Here is a 17,850-nt window from a genome sequence, read left to right as displayed (position 1 = left end):
CCAATAAATATTTGGTGAACAAATATACGGTAGGGAGAACTCAGTGCCTGCTCTGTGCACAGATGAAACAGGGCAGCTCTTCAGGCATTGCGCATTCTGTCCTGCAGGACACGGTGCCTCGAAGTGTGGCCGACAGACCAGCAGTAGCATCACCCAGGCGCTTGTTAGAAATGCAGAATCTCGGCCCCACCCAGATCTACTGAATCATCATTTCTGGGGTTAGGGCCCAGAAATCTGTTCTAATGGGCCCTCCGTCTGATTCTGATGCTCACCAAAGTTTGAGAAACATTGCTATCTGACACACTGGGATGAGGGTGAGATGGGGTGTGAGCTGCCATGCCCCCCTTCTTGGGGTATCTACCTCCCACCTGGCCCAAGTGTTCATTCCCCAGCCCACCCTCACCCCTTCCCTGGTCTGCCTGGGGCAGGGGAGTATGCTGTGGAGGCTGGCAGGGCCTGCGGAGGGGGAGGTGGACTTGTCGTCCTGGGGATAGCATGTCTGCCCCCTTCTTGTTTTAGCAAAACATGCAGATGCTGTGAGCGGATCAGGAGATAAGCTCTGCAGGTATACAGGACACAAGAGCTGTGCAAAGAGGTCCCTTCCCAGCCCGGGCAGGTTCTCTGCAGCCTGTTGATGCTCTATGGGGACAGAGAGGGGGTCTCACAGCAGTGGTCCCAGGTTCCACTCCCATCCATCTTCCTTGCCCTTCTGCTGAGGTCTCTGCTCCTCCTCTTGAAAATCTGAGACTCATTGTGAGCTGCTGGGAACACAAAGAAACAATGAACCTCTGAGATAAGTGCTCATGATAAGAACTGACATAATAATGTGGTCCTGTTGCAATTTCTCGGCAGGGCCTGATTCAAGGTTCACACACGCAAAGGAGGAGGGGGAGCAAATACTGAAGGAGGAGAGCTGGGTCTCCAGCGAGATCAAAACAAAATGTAGCAAGGCCAAATGACAAAGCCAGCACTTGTCCAGAAAAATCAACAGCTCGTGACTGGGATCCGGGGAACAGCAGCTGGAACCAGACTCAAGGTGTCAGTTGATGGCTCACGGTGGGAAGAGGATGGGGACCTGGCCACACTGATAGGAATGGTGGAGCAGGGAAGTGACAAATGCCCTTGGCTCTCTGTGGGGCAGTCAAGCTGGGTGCTTGAGGGAGCTCTGGGCACCACGTTCTGGAAGGGTTGTAGAGAAATGGTGTCTTTTCCTAAGAGTGGGAGGGACAGCTAGAGGAGCAGGAGATGTTGGGCCTAGAACAAAAAGACAATTCTGGGGAAGCTACAGGAAAGCTGACTTCACATACTTAAGAGACCTCTGAGTGGAGGAGAGGGCAGCCTGGACCTGTGTGCTCACACACTTAGCCCCAGCCCAGTGACATCTTTGCCTCATCAGGTCCTGTCTTCATTCCAGCCACACTCAGCAGCATCTCAGTTGCCAAGTCCTTACACATACTCGGCCCCCAGGCCTCGAAGATGTGAGAGTAGGGGCTTGGATGTGGAGTCAGGAAGCCCTGAGCTCCAATACTGTCCTAGCACCAGGCACCTTCTCCTTACGTCGCCAGGCACCAAATCACAACCTCTCCCAGCCTCGGATTTCCTCATTGGTAAACCAGGGCTGTTCATCCAGCCCTGCGGGGGTCATAATGAACATCCATTCCCATGTTCAGCAAATGCTTATCAAGCACCCTCCTGGTGCAGGCATCACACTCCAGGGGATTAAACGAGCCCCCAGGAGAGGCCCAGCACTTAGGAAGTGCTCAGTTAGTGCTCAGGTGACTGCCACAACCCTTTCTCTGCTTATCTCTGATCGTGGTCCTGAGCAGAGGGCTGTGGGGATGCGTGCCTCTGACATCTAGGGACTGTCACACCCTCTCAATGGCAGCAATCATGGCTGGATGGAGCATCAATGGCTCAGAGAAGAACACCTGATCTGTATCTTTGGTCATCTCTGGGTGCAAATGATCAGTCAGCAGATCTCAGGTTACGTAAATAATCCTTCAGGACTCTGCCCAGTGTGTATGCACAGAGAGCCATGGCCAGCCCAAGGGGTGACATGGCACCCAGCAGCTTCCAGTATACAGACCAGGGTCAGTGTGAGGAAGGGCAAGCAAGGGCCATGTGAGGGGCAGATGCAAGGCAGCTAAATATGCCGGCTCTGGAACCATTCTCCTGATTCCTTGATGTAGAGCTGCGTGACTTTGGGCAAGCACCTTCGCCTTTCTGTGCCTCAGTTTCCTTACTTGGGTAACAGAAGATTTACTCTTAAGGGTTGTGGCTCTGCAGTCAGACAGCCTGGGTGAGGATCCCACACCACTGATTTGCTGTGTGACCTTTACAAGTGTTCCAACCTCTCTGTGCCTCAGTTTTTTTATCTGTGAAATGGGAGTAATAAACCCTGCCTCACAGGGTTGTTGTGAGGATTACATGGCTCTGTACACGTAGAGTGCTTGGAAGAATACCTGGCCTGATAATTGTTTGCCCCAGTGTTTTAGGCTGGGTTCCTCCAGAGCTGACTGAGACAAGGATTTAAGTGTAGATAGTCTGTTCAGCAAATGACCTCAGTGAGCACCTACCAGTGAGAAAGTGAGGCAGGGACAGAGAAGACGCCAAAAAAGGATGCCTGAATGACCAGGTTACCTTCGTAGGCAACTGGGGCTCAATCCTGCTGGGTCCTCTGGGGGACTGTGAGAACCCCCTCCACATCCTCCCACCCAAGGGTAAGGAGGCTGGGATGTTTGCAGGAGAAAGCAAAGGAGTGTGAGGGAACAGAGTCCCAAATGCCACACCAGACTTTTCTGAAAAATTCAGGGGTCTCCTCTGGGGCCCTGCACACCATTGATAATGACAATGACAAACAGGTCAGGTGGGAGTGGAGGGTTCTGGGCCACAGTTCGCCCGATGCCTAGGTTGATAAAGGGTCTCCACACATGATTCCAGAGGTACCCACAGAGCCCATGTCTGTCAAACATCTCTTTCTCTCACACTATCCTGGTGGGGACCTGAGATTACCCTCTGAAGTACTTTAAGCCTGGCCGGGATATGATCCATCCAGCATTTGAGAGCCTCCCTCCAGCTGAGGACAGGAGCTCAGGAAGCAGAAAGCTGAGGGGACCTGACACAGGACAGTGGCAGTGGGGTGGCATACGGTCTCCTCCAATAACCCTGGTAATGCACACTGGACCTGGTTCTGAGCAGTAGGCTACTCAGGTCTCCAGGCAGGTGCAGGAATTGAAGGAACCAAGAGCTGGGGGCTGGAAGAGCTGGGCAAGGACAGGTCAGAGCTGCTTCTGCAGTGGGGAGCCATACTGCTGGGCAGGGGACTGAGGTAAGCCTCCCTGCAGGGCGTTCCTTGGCCCAGGATCATGAGGGCACTGAGCCTGCAGAAGGAGCCTCTGAAAGGGGCCAGGAAGGCAGGGACTAACACAAGACAACAGTCCAAGGGTGCAGCTATTTCTGATGACATAGAGGGACATTGGAGAACCCATGCCGTCGTCTCACCTTTGGGGAGGTGATTTCAACAGGCTGAATTCATCAGCAGTATTGTGGACGCTACATGGCACCAGGCAAGGAGTGAGATGTGTTAAGGGCTTCTCTGTCCACTTTTCCACCCTCCAGGAACCTTTGTCTGGAACCTCTTTACCTCCTCCTTGAGCCACAGACAAGACAGGCTAAGCTCTACCTGACACTGCAGAGTGACTGAGCAGGTGGGGGCTATGCTCAGTGCTGAGGCCTCGCGCGTCTGCCCTGACCTTTCTCCTCTGAATCCTGAGCATCCTTGGACAGTTTCCCAGGCCCTCTCACAACCCCTCTGCTGGAGAAACAATACTTTCTAAAAGAAGCCACTGGGACAGCAGGACAGGAGCCCTGGGATCCCAGAGGGCCATCCCCAGGCAGTTCTAAGAATAACACTGGAGCTGGGATACAGTTGGGCAACTTCCAAGATGGTTTTCCTAAGAAAGACTCATGCTGTGAATGACTCGAAGCCCTACCTGGGTCTCACGCAAAGGAGGGGAGAAGGCAGGTTCACACACTGGGGCAAAGACCACAGTCTCATCTGACAGGAAGCTCGGAGACCATCCAATCTGTCTCTAGAACTGGGGAAAAGGGGCACCTGAGAGGGTATGCAGCGTGGCTGAGGGCCCAGGTGTGCCAGGACAAAGGTGATACATCTTACCGGTACCTCAACTTCATGCATAAATGTTGGAAATATTGATTGAAAAGGGCAAATCATAGATTTGATACTTAAGCACAGGGTGGGAGAAAAGAAGGCAAAGGTATGAACATTTAACCGGTACCTCTGGACTTCCCCACCTGCAGGATCCTCCAGGTAATACTTTGCTAATTAGGAGTACTCAGACAGGGTCATTTTAGATACACTAAACTAGTGCAAAATCACCCAGATTACACGTGAAAAAACTGAGGCCCAAAGAGGGTGGGACCCCTGCCCTACTGCACAGGAGTGAGTGGCCAAGTTTTCATCCAGCCTTGCCTACGGGCTCCATGGATCTTTTTTCAATCCTCTTTTCTCCAGGAAATGGGTCCCCCTTCCCTTCCCTGCACTCTCTTTTCCCCCAGGAAACTGCAGGAAAGGTAAACCGGGATCTCAAGCAAGCTAGGCTGCGTTCGCTCATCAACCCCAAGCAAATGCTCCACCGCGCTTTGCGCATGCGCATATTAAGCCCAGCCCCTCAGGCCTCCGACCCCGCCTCTCTGCCCATCACCAACATGGCTGCCCTGGCAATAGCCGCTCCTGCCCGGCACCAACGTGGCGGACGCTGACGTCATAGCACAGCGCCGGTCGCCCCACACGCCGCACGTGGTCTCGGATTCGGGAACCTTTCAGGTTGGGCCATGGATACGCCGCGGAGGCGCAGCCGGCGGCTGGAAGGCCTGAAGCCTGAATCCACCGATCGTCCCACCTCAGTTTTGCGGGCGAGACGGGCCCTTGTGGAGTTTGAGTTGAACCCAGAAGAAACGAGGGAGCCCGAGTCTCCTCGGGGTGCGCGGCAACCCGGCCCGGGATCCCCCAGTCTGCAGCAGGGGGCAGGCCTGGGGTCCCCCCGCAGGGAGCCAGATCCGGGCGCAGGGCCCCCGCAGAGTCAGCGGCATCCAGGCCTGGGGTCGCCCCGCAGGGAGCCAGATCCGGGCGCAGGGCCCCCGCAGAGTCAGCGGCATCCAGGCCTGGGGTCCCCCCGCAGGGAGCCAGATCCGGGCGCAGGGCCCCCCCAGAGTCAGCGGCATCCAGGCCTGGGGTCCCCCCGCAGGGAGCCAGATCCGGGCGCAGGGCCCCCGCAGAGTCAGCGGCATCCAGGCCTGGGGTCGCCCCGCAGGGAGCCAGATCCGGGCGCAGGGCCCCCCCAGAGTCAGCGGCATCCAGGCCTGGGGTCCCCCCGCAGGGAGCCAGATCCGGGCGCAGGGCCCCCCCAGAGTCAGCGGCATCCAGGCCTGGGGTCCCCCCGCAGGGAGCCAGATCCGGGCGCAGGGCCCCCCCAGAGTCAGCGGCATCCAGGCCTGGGGTCCCCCCGCAGGGAGCCAGATCCGGGCGCAGGGCCCCCCCAGAGTCAGCGGCATCCAGGCCTGGGGTCGCCCCGCACACAGGAGGAGTCGAGTCCCGAATCCCTCCGGCGTCAGCCAAAGCCGGGTGCGGAGTCCCCGCAGTTCTTCCGCGAAGAACCGGGCGCGGCGCTGGCCCACAGCACGGAGGCGCTCGTGCCGGCGTCTCCCGGACAGCAGCTGCAGCCGGGCGCGGGATCACCGGAGCCTTCCCCGGGCCGGCGAGCCCCAGGTCCGGAGCCCTCGCCGCCACTACAGGAGCCGACCCCCCAGCCATCCGGCTCCCCGCGGGGTCAGCGCGAGCCGAGCCAGCCCCCGCCCGCCGGGGAGCCGGGGACAGGCGGCCCGGGGCCAAAGAAGCGAAAAGGATCTTCAGACCAGGCCCCAGCGTCCAAGAAGTTGAAGCAGGACATGGAAGTTCTTATAATCCCGAAGGGAAAGCCCAAATCGGGGCGGGTGTGGAAGGACCGCTCCAAGAAGAGGTGAAATGGGGGGCCGCTGGGCAGGGGGGGGTTCTCTGTGGTATTGGGGCACCGGTGCAGCCTGGAGACAGTCCCTAGGCTGGAGAGCGCGCACGCAAACTGGTAATTATAATCAGTGCGGTAAAATGTCCTGGGACCCGGGCCGCGGAGCATGGCTATTTCTGTGCTGCTTTTCTCTTCAGGGTGTCTGCATCCCTCCTAAAGAACCTCATTGGTGTATTCATTCAACGGGCCTTTGCCTTTGCCTTCACCAGTGAGGGAGGCAGAAGCAAGTAAACCAGCTGTGGCTTGATAAAAAGCAGTGAGGGCTTCACCCACTATTACCTGTTACAGTTATTTGCCTTCGTGATAAAAAGTGTTACCAGCACTGACTGAGTGTACAGGACACGCTAAGCACTTCAGTAGGCCTTGGCCAGGGGATGGCCTTTCAGACAGAAGGACCAACATGCATCATGGGGTTTAATCTGCACATCAGCCCTGTGAAGCAGCAGGTTTATCCTCACTTTACATATGAGGAAGCCCAGGCTCTGCAGAGAAACGGGTGAACAGACCGTAGCAGGTCCTGTGTGAAAGCAGAAGCGGTTGCAGTAGAATTAAAATACCTCCAGAAGCGTCAGGCAGGTCTTGTGGATAAGGGCCAAAGGGCCATCGAATCGCTGTTTGGGATCTTCGGTGAGTGAGCCCAGAGACAGTGGAGGCAGCACCTGCTCCAGGAGTTGTCCCAGCAGAGGGGGGCTGAGGAGGTAGATAGTCACAGCTGGAAAGGCCTGGCTGCAGCCCCACCTTCCATGCTCACGCCGAATGCCAGCTGGGGCGTGCCTTCTCTGAAGGGTGGTGTTAATTGAGCACCCGCTACGTGCAGTGCACTGTGCCAAGTGATTCTCACACCAAGTCTCGATTAATCCTCCCACCCTCCTTTGGGATGAGAATGATTCTCATCTCCAGGTGACATGGGAAGGTGCTGAGAGGCTACCTTGCCCAAGGTCACACAGGTAGTAAGTGGTAGATTCGGGCCTTGGAACCCAGGCCTGTATTCCTCCAATCTCCAAGTAAAATTGATGCTCTGGAACGGCACTGCCCAATACCTTAGCCACCGACACATGTGGCTATTTCAATTTAAATTGACTAAAATTAAATGCAGTTAAAAATTCAGTTCCTCAGTCACACCAACCACATTTCCAGTGCTCAGCAGCCATGTAACTCGTGGCTTCCTTATTGGGCAGCATCAATGTGAACAGTTCTACCATTACAGAAAGTTCTGCTTGGCAGTGCTGCTCCAGAAAGATGCAGCTTTGTCTCCTGTGGCTCTGTCCAGGTCCCCACTGCCTGGTCCATTGGGTTTCTCGGACCCCAGTGGGGGTACGGAGGAAAGTCATGCTGCAGCCTCATTCTTCTGTGCTTCGGAGGCCAGGTCTTCCGCAGCAGGCCCCTGGCGACAGGGAGAAGGAGCAGTGCGGGGGTGTGCTGAGCTCAGTCAGGCAGAGTGGGGGGAGGGAGAGCAGAATAAGCCTGAAGATGGACAGGTGTGGGGTCAAATCCAGCTGTGTGTGCCAGACTCCTGTGAAGCACGAAGGGGAGAGAAGACAGCCATATTGACCCCTCCCCGTGGATGGGAGTGGGCTCTGCCCTGAAGGCATCACAGCCTGGGGGAGGCTGGGGCAGGACCGCTGGCCTGCTGTGACAGTTCAGGGCACCATGTAATGGACGTGGATGAACAGGAACTCTTTCTCAAGTTAAGATATTGGAGGAAGGAGAAAGGCCACTCTGAGAGGATCTGCTAAGGAGAAAAGGCCCACGGGACACCCAAACAGGCCTATAGTTCAGGAGAAAGACGTATAGCTGAGGGGAGCACAGTTTAATGAACCCCATGATCTCATCACCAGCTTCCATAGTCCTCAGCATTTTACTGGTCGAGCTTCAACTTGCTCCCTGACGTTTTTTTCTTTTTTTTCTTTTCTGGAATATTTCACAGCACGTCCTAGGCGTGTCATTGCACCCATACTCCTTGCCATGTGCGTTCTCACGGATCGTCTCCTTTCTCCCATGACTAAAATGTCACCACCACACTTAAGGAATTCAAGACTTCCCCTGATAACCTCCATTGCCCACTCCATCTTCACATTTTCCTACTGGGGAGACAGATGCTGAATCATTAAGAGACCTGTGCCCGTTCACAGCCCCCCATTTGGGAGTGAGACCCATCTCCAGAGGCACTGACGCCCTGGCCGACTGCGCTTGGGGAAGAGCAGCTTCGTGGCAGAGGCTGTGTGGCCTGGACTCTGTGGTCACAAACAGGGATTTGGGAACAAGATGACCTTGGGCAGTTATTTAACTTCTCAGAGCCTTGGTTTGCTTCTCTGTAAAATGGAGAGAACTAGAGATCCCCACCTCAGAGGCACATAGGAAATGGCAGCCAGCATGTTCAGGCCCCTTTCCTGCCCCGAGTCTCTGCGAACCCGGAGGGTCGACTATCCAGCTTGCCAGCAGGTAGGGAGGTGATTCTCACTGGGTTCAGGGGAAGAAGGCTCAGAGCCTGGAGCTGAGAGGAGAGGGCACCGGTCCGTCCCACGGAATCCATGAGTGTTCCCTCTCCCCCATCTAGGTTCTCCCAAATGGTTCAGGACAAGCCCCTGCGCACATCCTGGCAGCGGAAGATGAAGGAGCGGCAGGAGAGGAAGCTGGCCAAGGCCTTTGCCCAGCACCTGGAGGAGGAGAAGCAGAGGCGCCGGCAGGTGAGGGGCTGGCCCGCCAGGCTGAGGCTGGAGTTCGGGCTGAGCCAGTGTCTACTGTCACAGGCCTGGCGGGAGGGGGAGGCTCGCACAGGTGCCCAGGGGGAGCCTGACTTGGCCAAGAGCCTTTCTCGAGCCTGAGGGTCCCAGGGAGGCAGGGAGCCTGGCCAGAAGCAGAAATGCAACCTGGGACCACAGGGTAGGCAAGGCCAGTGGAACATGCACTTTAGCCCAGGGCTCTGTAGGATGCTCAAGGATGGGGAGGAGGCCCAGGACAAAGCCCACAGTGGTCCCCACTGGTGATAGGAGCATTCAGCGAGGTGGGCTCGGGGGTCCTTGCTCAGGGGGAGAGGCTTAGATTGTTACTGTCATTCTCCAAGAGGTGGTCCCACACATCAGCAAAGAGGATGCCCGCACTTTCCTCCAGTTTTCTCTCTGACGCTCGTCTCAGGGCCAGAAATACCCCGTAAGAGGCTCATGCCCAACCTTCAGTCTCTAGGAAGCCCCAGCAGGCCACAGAGAAAGCAAGGTGTTGGCCAGTGATAGCCCACCAGGACCGGGTTGTCAGTGAGACATCAGCCTAGCGGTCCCGGGTGCTCAGGAGGAGTCAGACACCTCGCGCCAGCCTGTGGTCCCAGCCTGGCCACGGAGGCGAAGGACTGGGCTAGTCACTCGTTCATTTCTTTCCTGCTTTTGAGTCGCCCACCTCAGCCTATGGTCGAGGTCCTACAGCAGGTGTGGCTGCCGCCATGTGCTGAGACTTTATCTCACTTCCTCTGTGGCCCCGACTCCCTCTTGAGCAAGACAGCCTTATCACTGCCCCCAACCCAGACCTTCCCCTGGCTCTGGCAGCCCGAGTCTCACTTCCCCTTTCTTCTCAGGGGCCCAGGCTACCCCTGCTCCCCTGAGTTACCAAAGCCAAGAAGGGCCCCTGGCCATGCAGCTACCTCTGCGCCCACATCCCGCCCTGGCCCCACCAGGGACAGCAGTTGGCAAAGCCAGAAATCTCTGGGCTTCCCATTCCCAAGACAGATTCCATCTAGATTCATGCTCTATGTTCCCACGGGCCGGGTACGTCCAAGCACTGTGCGTGCGTTCATTCATTTATTCCTCAAAGCAAGCTGATGTGAGCATCTTCACTTTAAACATGGAGCTAAGGCACACAGAGGGTAAACGACTCAGCCAAGGTCACGCATTTAGGAAGGAACTGAGTCAGGATTTGAACCGGAGCCTCTTCTCTGCAGGCTCCACCCTGCCCAGTCCTCACCCCCAGCCTTGTGTTGTCAGGGCACATGGGCTTCAGGGAGAGAGCGCATGGGAATGAGAACCCTGGCAGTTGAGGAGGGGGCCCGTGCCAGGGCCCTCTGTCTGCATGTGCCTGAGTGTCTAGGTGGGGAGCCACCTGTGTCTAAGCACCCCCTCCCCCAGTCCATCGAAGGCCCTGTCCTCAGCTGCCCTCCCAGGTGCCCACCTTCTCAGGTGGAGTCAGGACCTTCCCACCATGGGGGGGCCTCTGGTCCCATGGGCACAGGGATTGTTCCTGCCTGGCCCTCTACCCACATACCGCCAAGAACGATCTAGACCCGGGCTAGGAGGCCCTTCCCCTCCCCTGTGGGAATTCTGCCAGTTCTCACTCCTCTGGGGCCTGAGCGACCAGGGCTGCCTCGGCTCCCAGACCCACAGCCCCTTCCCCTGTGCGTTCCAGGAGAAGAAGCAGCGCCGAGCCGAGAACCTGAAACGCCGCCTGGAAAACGAACGCAAGGCAGAGATTGTCCAAGTGGTGAGTGTTGCCGTGCCTGGGGGGCGGGAGTTGCGTTCGCGGTGCCTCAGCACCCACTCTCCTGCTGCGATTCCAAGCCTCCCTTTTCCCGACACTCCAGCCACACTAATGCCCTCCCCTTACCCCCGCCCCCCAGATCCGAAACCCCGCCAAGCTCAAGCGGGCGAAGAAGAAGCAGCTGCGGTCCATCGAGAAGCGGGACACCCTGCCTCTGCTGCAGAAGCAGCCACCCCAGCGACCAGCCGCCAAGGTCTGAGCTCAGGACAGCCGGAGGCCTCCCGTAGCCAACCACCATGTCAGACACGGCACCTCTCAGGCCACTGGTCACGCACCTCTGCTTGGTCCGCCACTCCCAACTCTGGCTCCAAAACAGGAACCCCACCTCAGATGGGGCTCTGAGCCTTGGAGGGGTCTTGGGCAGGTCTTTGTGGGACAGAGGCCCCAGAGGGAGCCTGGGACCTGGCAAAGCCTGGGGGCCGGGAAGAAGTTCAGCTCCCTCCTCTCCCCTTCTCCTTCTCCAAGAGCCTTCAAAGCAAGGAGAGTGAATTCTTTTGGTTCCTCAGGGAGCTGGTGACTCCCTAAAATGTGTATGTTTGTCTCAAGGTCCTGCGTCTAGCCCAGGCCAGGAGGCCGGCAGTCAGGAATCCAGCTCCCCCACACCTTTCCGTGGGCTGCTTTGGGAACTCTGTACCCCACTGACCCTATCACCCAGCAAACTGAATCCAGCTTCACCCCACTTTTCAACACTGAAAGGAAAATGGAGAGGTTACAGGGAGCAGGGTTCCTCTCTAGCACCCTCCTTCCTGTACCAGACTCGGCAGAAGTCCCAAAGATCTGATTAACTCATGCCCAGTTAGTCTTCAACAAAGTATTTATTGAATGCCTGCTGTGTACAGGCATAGTTCTAGGTACCAGGGAATATAGACAACAGACAAAAATTCCTGTCCTCAAGGAGCTTTCATTCTGATGGAGAAAACATAATACGCTAGTAAAATATATTGTGTGTCAGATGGCGAAAGTGCTATGAGTAAAGCAGGGGAGGGTGGGAGGGAACCTGGAGGTGTTACAATGGGACATCTGTTCCATCAGCTGTACATCTACTGTTCAGTTTGCTGGGCACTTGCTGTGGGCCAGCCACACTTGCCACTGGGAGTAAACAGTAAGGACCTCAGCCTGGGGCTGGCACAAGGAGAACTAGACCAAGATCCCAAGATCCTGGCTCTTCCCCTCATGTTTCATCCACCAAACATTTACTGGCACCAGCCCTGTACCAGGCCCTGGGATGCAGAGCAATTACATCAGTCTCTGTCCTCAAGTCCATGGTGGGTAGAGGAAACGGACATGGTGCAGTGACAGATACAAGTTACCCTTCACGTCTACAAATGGGAGTGACAGCTGCCCAGCCTGTGTGGTCGGGAGGTGGGTGCTCCAAAGATCTTGGGACGCCAAGGAACACCAAGCACGCACAGGTGTCAGATTAGCTAGGAAATGTCATGTACTGTGATCTCGGAAGCTGCCATGCACATTCAAATACCCTGTTTCCCCGAAAACAAGACCTAGCGGGACAATCAGCTCTAATGCGTCTTTTGGAGCAAAAATTAATGTAAGACCAACCCGGTTTTATTTTACTATAAGACCCGGTCTTTTTATAGTAAAATAAAACCCAGTCTTATAAATAGTGGGCCTTATATTAGTTTTTGCTCCAAAAGACGCATTAGGGCTGATTGTACAGCTAGGTCCTATTTTCAGGGAAACGCGGTATTAAAGACTTGAGAACCTTCAGTAAAGATGCCCATTGCACTATGATTAGCCCAGGTTTCCCCAACATTTGACCATGGCACCCCTTTGCTTTTTCCACCTCGTAGACATAGGGCAGTGCTGGGCCAGAAGGGTAGAGATGGGGTCTCACACAGTTACTGTCTTAAGTACCTTGAGTATGTTAAAATGATCTTTCACTTATTAAATAGTAATTGAACAGGCATGCTTAATAGTTAGCATGCAGACCCTGTACTTTGGAAAAGATATTTTATCTCCCTGTGCCTGGGTTTTCTAATGGGTAAAAATTGGGGCTAATAGAACCTGCCCCTCAAGAACGTTGGATAAAGCATCTAGCTCAATAAACCCTGGCTAGATGGCTAAAGTGAAGAGGTTAGACTGGAACAGTGCTCCCCAAACCTTTTCACTTTTCTGCCCCCAAAATACATCACTGGTTTAATACCCACACACACACCCTGCCGTCATCATCTGGTAAAGGTGAGCTCCAGGGAGATGCAGCCTATGTGCCTGGGGTCCACTACTCTGCTTTGAGAAGTCTTAGGGTTGTGACCCGGGTTACTCCAAGTGGGTCCGCGGGTGGGCAGCACCGACACCGCCTCCTGGGAGCAGATCTCGGCGCCCCTGCTCCGCCTGCTGGATCAGACTGCGTTCCAACTGCATCTCTAGATGACTCAAGCACAGTAAAATTTGCAAAGCTTTTAGAAATCGCTTTCAACTCGGTTTTTAACTTGGTTCACGGAGTCACGCAGGGCTCTTTAAAATGCAGATCCCCGGGTCCTGTCCTTCAACGAAGATCTCCGAGGCTGGAGCCGGGCATCCACATTTTAACGACGGCGCCTTGAGGATGCTTCTGCGCTGGATCACTGCCCTGCCTCCACCTTCCGCGGAGAATGGCGCTGCCCGCGGCGCCTCTACCCAGAGGTGGTGCTCGGCATCCGGTTCAGGGGCCCCTCTCGTCCTGGGACCTCGCCCGGCCCCTCGCGGGGGGAGCCGCGCGGCGGCCGGGCAGCCAGCCGAGCAGACCCGCCGGCCGCAGCGGGCGGGACTCGGCCCGGGCGGCGGCGGAGGAGCGGCGGCGGCGGCTGCTGCCGGCGCCCAGGTCGCTGTCGTCCACCAGCACGCTCTCCAGCACGCTGCGCAGGGAGTGCCGGAGCCTGCGCAGCACGTCGGGGCAGGTGAGCACGTAGAGCAGCGGGTTGACCACGCTGTTGATGAAGGCTAGGCTGGTGACGAAGGGCAGCCCACGCCACACGAGCGGCCGCAGCGTGGCGTCTCTGTGCGAGCGCGCCTCCAGCAGGCTGAAGACGTGGTAGGGCCCCCAGCAGAGCGCGAAGGCCGCCACCACGGCCGCCACCAGGCGCACGAAGCGGCCGGACCGCGGGCGGCCGCGGTGGCGCAGCTGCGCGCTCACGGCCGCGTGGCTGGAGGCGATGATGGCCAGCGGCACCAGGAAGGCCAGCAGAAACTTGCTGACGGCCAGGGCCATCTGGCGCGAGTTGCACGTAGCGTCGCGGTCGGGCCCAGGGTTGAGGAGCAGCACGTTGTAGTAGCACATGATGCGCCCGTCCCGCCGCTGGATGGTGTCCCGGAACACGAAGTAGGGCACGGTGTTGAGCGTGGCCAGGGCCCAGAGAGCCAGGCAGACCTTGTGGGCCGCGGCCACCGTGCGATGGTTCTGCGCCCACACGGGCCGCACCACCTGCAGGCAGCGGTCCAGGCTGATGGCGCTGAGCAGGAAGCCACTGGCAAACATGTTGAGGAAGAAGATGGAGGAGTGCACCTTGCAGAAGGTGGTGCCCAGCTCCCATGAGTGGCCCACGGCCAAGAAGTAGGTGAAGAATGGCAGGGTGGCGGTGGCCAGCAGGTCGGACAGCGCCAGGTGCAGCACCCACGTGGTGACCACAGTCTGGCGCATGCGGCAGCCCACCACGAAGAGGATGAGTCCGTTCTCCAGCAGGCCCAGCAGTGAGGCCAGCCCGTGCAACACCACGGATGCATGGTCGATGTAGCGAATGCTGGAGTTGCGGTGGCTTTGGAGGTGGCTCATCTCCTCCAAGAGGGGGCAGAGCGGCTTCATGGTGACGTTGGCCAACATGGCAGGCGCTGCGATGGAGAGAGGGAGGCCCCGAGGTGAGCGGTGCAGGGGCAGGAGGGAACCCTAGCCAGCAGAGGGGAGTCTGCCCCCTCTCTTGTTAGCGATGAGGCCCCTGGGGGTCAGTAAAGTTGAGTGAGGGGGAATAACATCCCAGCTCCCCAGCCTCCTCACTGTGCAGCACTGGACAAGCCATTGAACCATCCTGAGCCTGTTTCCTCCTCTGCAACATGGACCTAGCCTCAGAGGGTTGTTGAGAGAATTAAAAGACATATATATAAGCATTTAGAAAAAGTCTGGCACACAGTAAGCTACGTCATACCAGTGCGATTGTTAAGCAGATAGCCTAAGGTCACATGGAGAAAGAGGAACGAAGTCAGGCCATGCAGGACTCCTTTTCCCAGTTCCCAGTGAGCTGAAGCATGATGGAGGCCCCACCCAAAAGGCAGGAGGGTTCAGCTGGCCTGGGGGATGAAGGAGTCTATGTCTTTCAGGGTCACCTCCTCCCCCACCCACAGCAACCCCAGACCTTGCCTCTTCACAGATACTCTTTGGGGCCCTTTGCTCCCACAGTGGTGGCTGGTTGGGTGTGTTGACTGCAAACAATGGAACCAGCCCCTCCTCTGATAGTTGGAGAGGAAATAAGATAAGAATGGGGAGAGAACTGGGCAGGAGGAACTACCAGATTGGGACTCTGGAGGTCTAGTGGGGCCAAAAGACCTCTCCCCTGCCAGGTAGAAGCCACAGCTGCTCTGCCTGCCCCAGGAAACCCAGCCTGTTCATTCATTCATTCATTCATTCATTCATTCATTCATTCAGGCAATCATGCAACAGATATTAATGGAGCAACTACTCAGATAAGCGCTAGAGAAACCAGCCTCTGGCAGATGTGCAGATTCCCCAGATGTGCACACCCATAGCCTCATCAAGAGCCCGAGACCATCGGATGTGAAGTTGATTGACATTGGTGAGGGCTGAGGAGGTAGGGGATGGGTAGCAGGGGTGGGGAACTCAGGTTGTCCTGGGCCCCCACGGCACACCAGTACTGTGCTAGGTCCCTTACACACGTGCTCTCTTGCTCACAGCTCTACACAAAAGGTTGCCAATACTTCTCTCCATCCCCTTTTGCAGATGAGAAAACTGAGACTCAAGTATTTAAATAACTTGCCCAAAGCCACCTAAACAACACAGACATGTAAAGGAGCAACAATTTAGCACTCAGCCTGTTCTCTTTTCTCTCCCTCTGCTCTAATTAAGAGATGATGGAGGAAGAAGAGAAGGAAAGGTGTGTGTGGAGGATGTCCTCAGTATTTGTCTTTCCAAGGGAAGCACTGTGGGCCAGGATAAGAAAGTCCACTCCCTTCTCCAGAAACCAGGTTCCTCTGTAGCGTGAGGTCCCAGAATATCAAACTAGAATTTTCCTGGCAGATAAGCCCTTTGGAGCTGGGGCTCTCCAGGTGGGTGGGGAGCAGTTGGGCCCATGCTTCCTGAGAATGCTTTAGACTTTGCCGGGCAATCATACTCGCAATGACCTATGACACCCATTTTTCAGAAGAGGAAACTGAGACTTGGAGAAGCACAGCAACTTGCCCAACGTCCTTCAGTCGCAGTGGTGGAGCTGGTACTCCAGTCCCAGCAGATAGACAACTGCCATCCCCTCTCTGCACTGAAACGTCCCCTGCAGGTCAGCAGCTGCTTGTCCAAGTGCAGTGGGGATGCTCAGTGAGCACAGTCTTGCTGCGCCCTGGAGGCCCATCCAGCTTGGTCCTCTGGCTGCAGGGAGTCAGCCCCCAGCCTCCCAGGGTTCTGAGGGAGCCCAGCAGCTAGGGCCCTGTATTGGCAGGGGACTGGGGGCAGAGAACTCAAGCTTTTGGAATCAGAGACCTGCATTTGAATTCCAGATCCTCAACTTCCTGGCTGGGTGACCTTGGGTCAGTTACCCTAAGACTGCCATGTAATCATCCTGCCCAGATTGCTTGTGAGTGTGGAATGAGAGGCTTAAATGGTTTACCATTGTACCTGGCGCCTAGTGATGCCTCAGAAAATGTAATCCTTCCCAACTCTGAGCAGCAGGTGCCCTCCAGTCTTTAGTAAACCCAACCCTCTGCCATCTGCTGTTAACAGTCCTCTCCCCTGGTAAAATTGTGCCTTCTCTCATGGGTCAAGAGAGGGCACTAAGGCTGCCCAGCCCCTGGGCCACCACATCCTTACCTGGGCACAGAGGGAGCACAGGATTCCAGCCCTGGAGGCAGTCAGCTCTTGGCAGTGGCTAAACAAGAGGCACCGAGCAGGACGAGGCAGAGGAGTAAGGCTGAGGGAGGAAACAGCTATCAGCCCCAGAGTGTGTGTATGTATGTGTTGGGGGCGGGGCCAGGGGGGAGGCGGGGACAGCCAACGGTGTGCTGTCCCACTGGTGTTCGAGTAACATTAATCTCCATCAATGGGGAAGGGACAGAACTGCCGGCAGCCCCTGCTCACCCCGCTCCCTTTACAAAGAAGACTTTGCAGAAGCCAGTGCTACTGCATGTGAGGAGATAGGCATGTGCCCGAAAGTGTGAGCTCGAGTGTGCAGAGGGCAGTGCTTTTGAGAGTGACCGGTGTGCAGAAGTGCGTCTTGTCCATCTGTCTACCACCCTGGGCTGCCCTCTCCGGACCCTGTAATCCTCAGAGAAGAAACCCCTCCGCTCCTCTGAGGTAGCTGGGCAGCGTGACTGCCTGTCCATGAGGGGCCATAAGGGCTCCTGCCAGGAAGGCAGGGCAAAGAGCATGGGAGCCTGGCTGCCCATCCTGTCCCTGGCCAGGAGATAAGCCACTTCCCTTTGCTGGGCTGGGAACAGAGCAACAGCGTCTGCCTCACAGGCTGTGCTGACGAGGTGCCCTCATTCACAAAGCACCCAGCACATAGTAGGCCCTTATAAAAATCAGTTTCTTTCCCCTCTGGAGGAAAAGAGGGTATAAGGGCAATGCAGGTTTTATTTAAAATGGACTCAAAGCCCTAGGATAAGATGACTGAACTATATAAGTTTGTGTTTAATTGTTCCCTAAGTCTTTACTCCATTTTGCTGACAAATCTTCCGGGAGTCAGGGACCATTCCTTCAATGTCCCAGCCCCTAGGAGGTACTCATAAAACATGTTAAGAACTCAGCACCCCCATCAGGGCTAAGGGCACCCCCTCCATAGGACTGAGTCTATAAGAATCTTCCGTTTAGGCACAAGCTTAATACAGAGCCTGGTGCTTGATAAACTGGCTGAGAGACTGCACTTCTGAGTGAAAAATGAATAAAACATTGTGACGGTGTAGTGCTGTAATATTTTTCACTGTATCCCAAGAGAACAGATCAGTAAGAGCCTTGATTATCTAAATCATCAGCACTAAGAAAAAGTTTCCTTTCCTCTAGGTCAGGGCTGGGGTTTCATCTTCCCCAAAGCCGAGT

At 56.1% G+C, this 17,850-nt stretch overlaps 2 protein-coding genes across 2 annotated transcripts; one reads left to right on the top strand and one right to left on the bottom strand.

Moving 5' to 3' along the window:
- Window positions 1–4,820: 4,820 nt before the first annotated feature.
- On the top strand, window positions 4,821–11,555 carry CCDC86 (coiled-coil domain containing 86). Its single transcript, XM_081064428.1, has 4 exons — window positions 4,821–6,038; window positions 8,641–8,770; window positions 10,473–10,547; window positions 10,684–11,555. The coding sequence occupies exons 1-4, from the start codon at window positions 4,855–4,857 to the stop codon at window positions 10,801–10,803; spliced, it is 1,509 nt and encodes a 502-aa protein (XP_080920554.1). The 5' UTR covers window positions 4,821–4,854; the 3' UTR covers window positions 10,804–11,555.
- A 1,708-nt stretch (window positions 11,556–13,263) lies between these two features.
- Window positions 13,264–14,440, bottom strand: PTGDR2 (prostaglandin D2 receptor 2; the record flags this gene model as incomplete). Its single annotated transcript, XM_081063328.1, has 1 exon — window positions 13,264–14,440. The coding sequence occupies exon 1, from the start codon at window positions 14,416–14,418 to the stop codon at window positions 13,264–13,266; it is 1,155 nt and encodes a 384-aa protein (XP_080919454.1). The 5' UTR covers window positions 14,419–14,440.
- Window positions 14,441–17,850: the final 3,410 nt, after the last annotated feature.

The sequence above is a fragment of the Rhinolophus hipposideros genome (assembly GCF_964194185.1).
Source record: "Rhinolophus hipposideros genome assembly, chromosome: 10".
In the NCBI taxonomy this organism is placed as follows: Eukaryota; Metazoa; Chordata; class Mammalia; order Chiroptera; family Rhinolophidae; genus Rhinolophus; species Rhinolophus hipposideros.
The sequence above is the reverse complement of the archived record's forward strand: the minus strand, read 5'-3'. Positions and strand labels throughout refer to the sequence as shown.

Excerpts from the sequence above, each read along its gene's own strand:
- CCDC86 (XM_081064428.1), top strand. The coding sequence starts at position 4,855 with ATGGATACGCCGCGGAGGCGCAGCCGGCGGCTGGAAGGCCTGAAGCCT. Across the intron at positions 8,771-10,472 it reads AGAAGCAGAGGCGCCGGCAG|GAGAAGAAGCAGCGCCGAGC; the intron begins GTGAGGGGCTGG and ends TGTGCGTTCCAG. Across the intron at positions 10,548-10,683 it reads AGGCAGAGATTGTCCAAGTG|ATCCGAAACCCCGCCAAGCT; the intron begins GTGAGTGTTGCC and ends CCCGCCCCCCAG.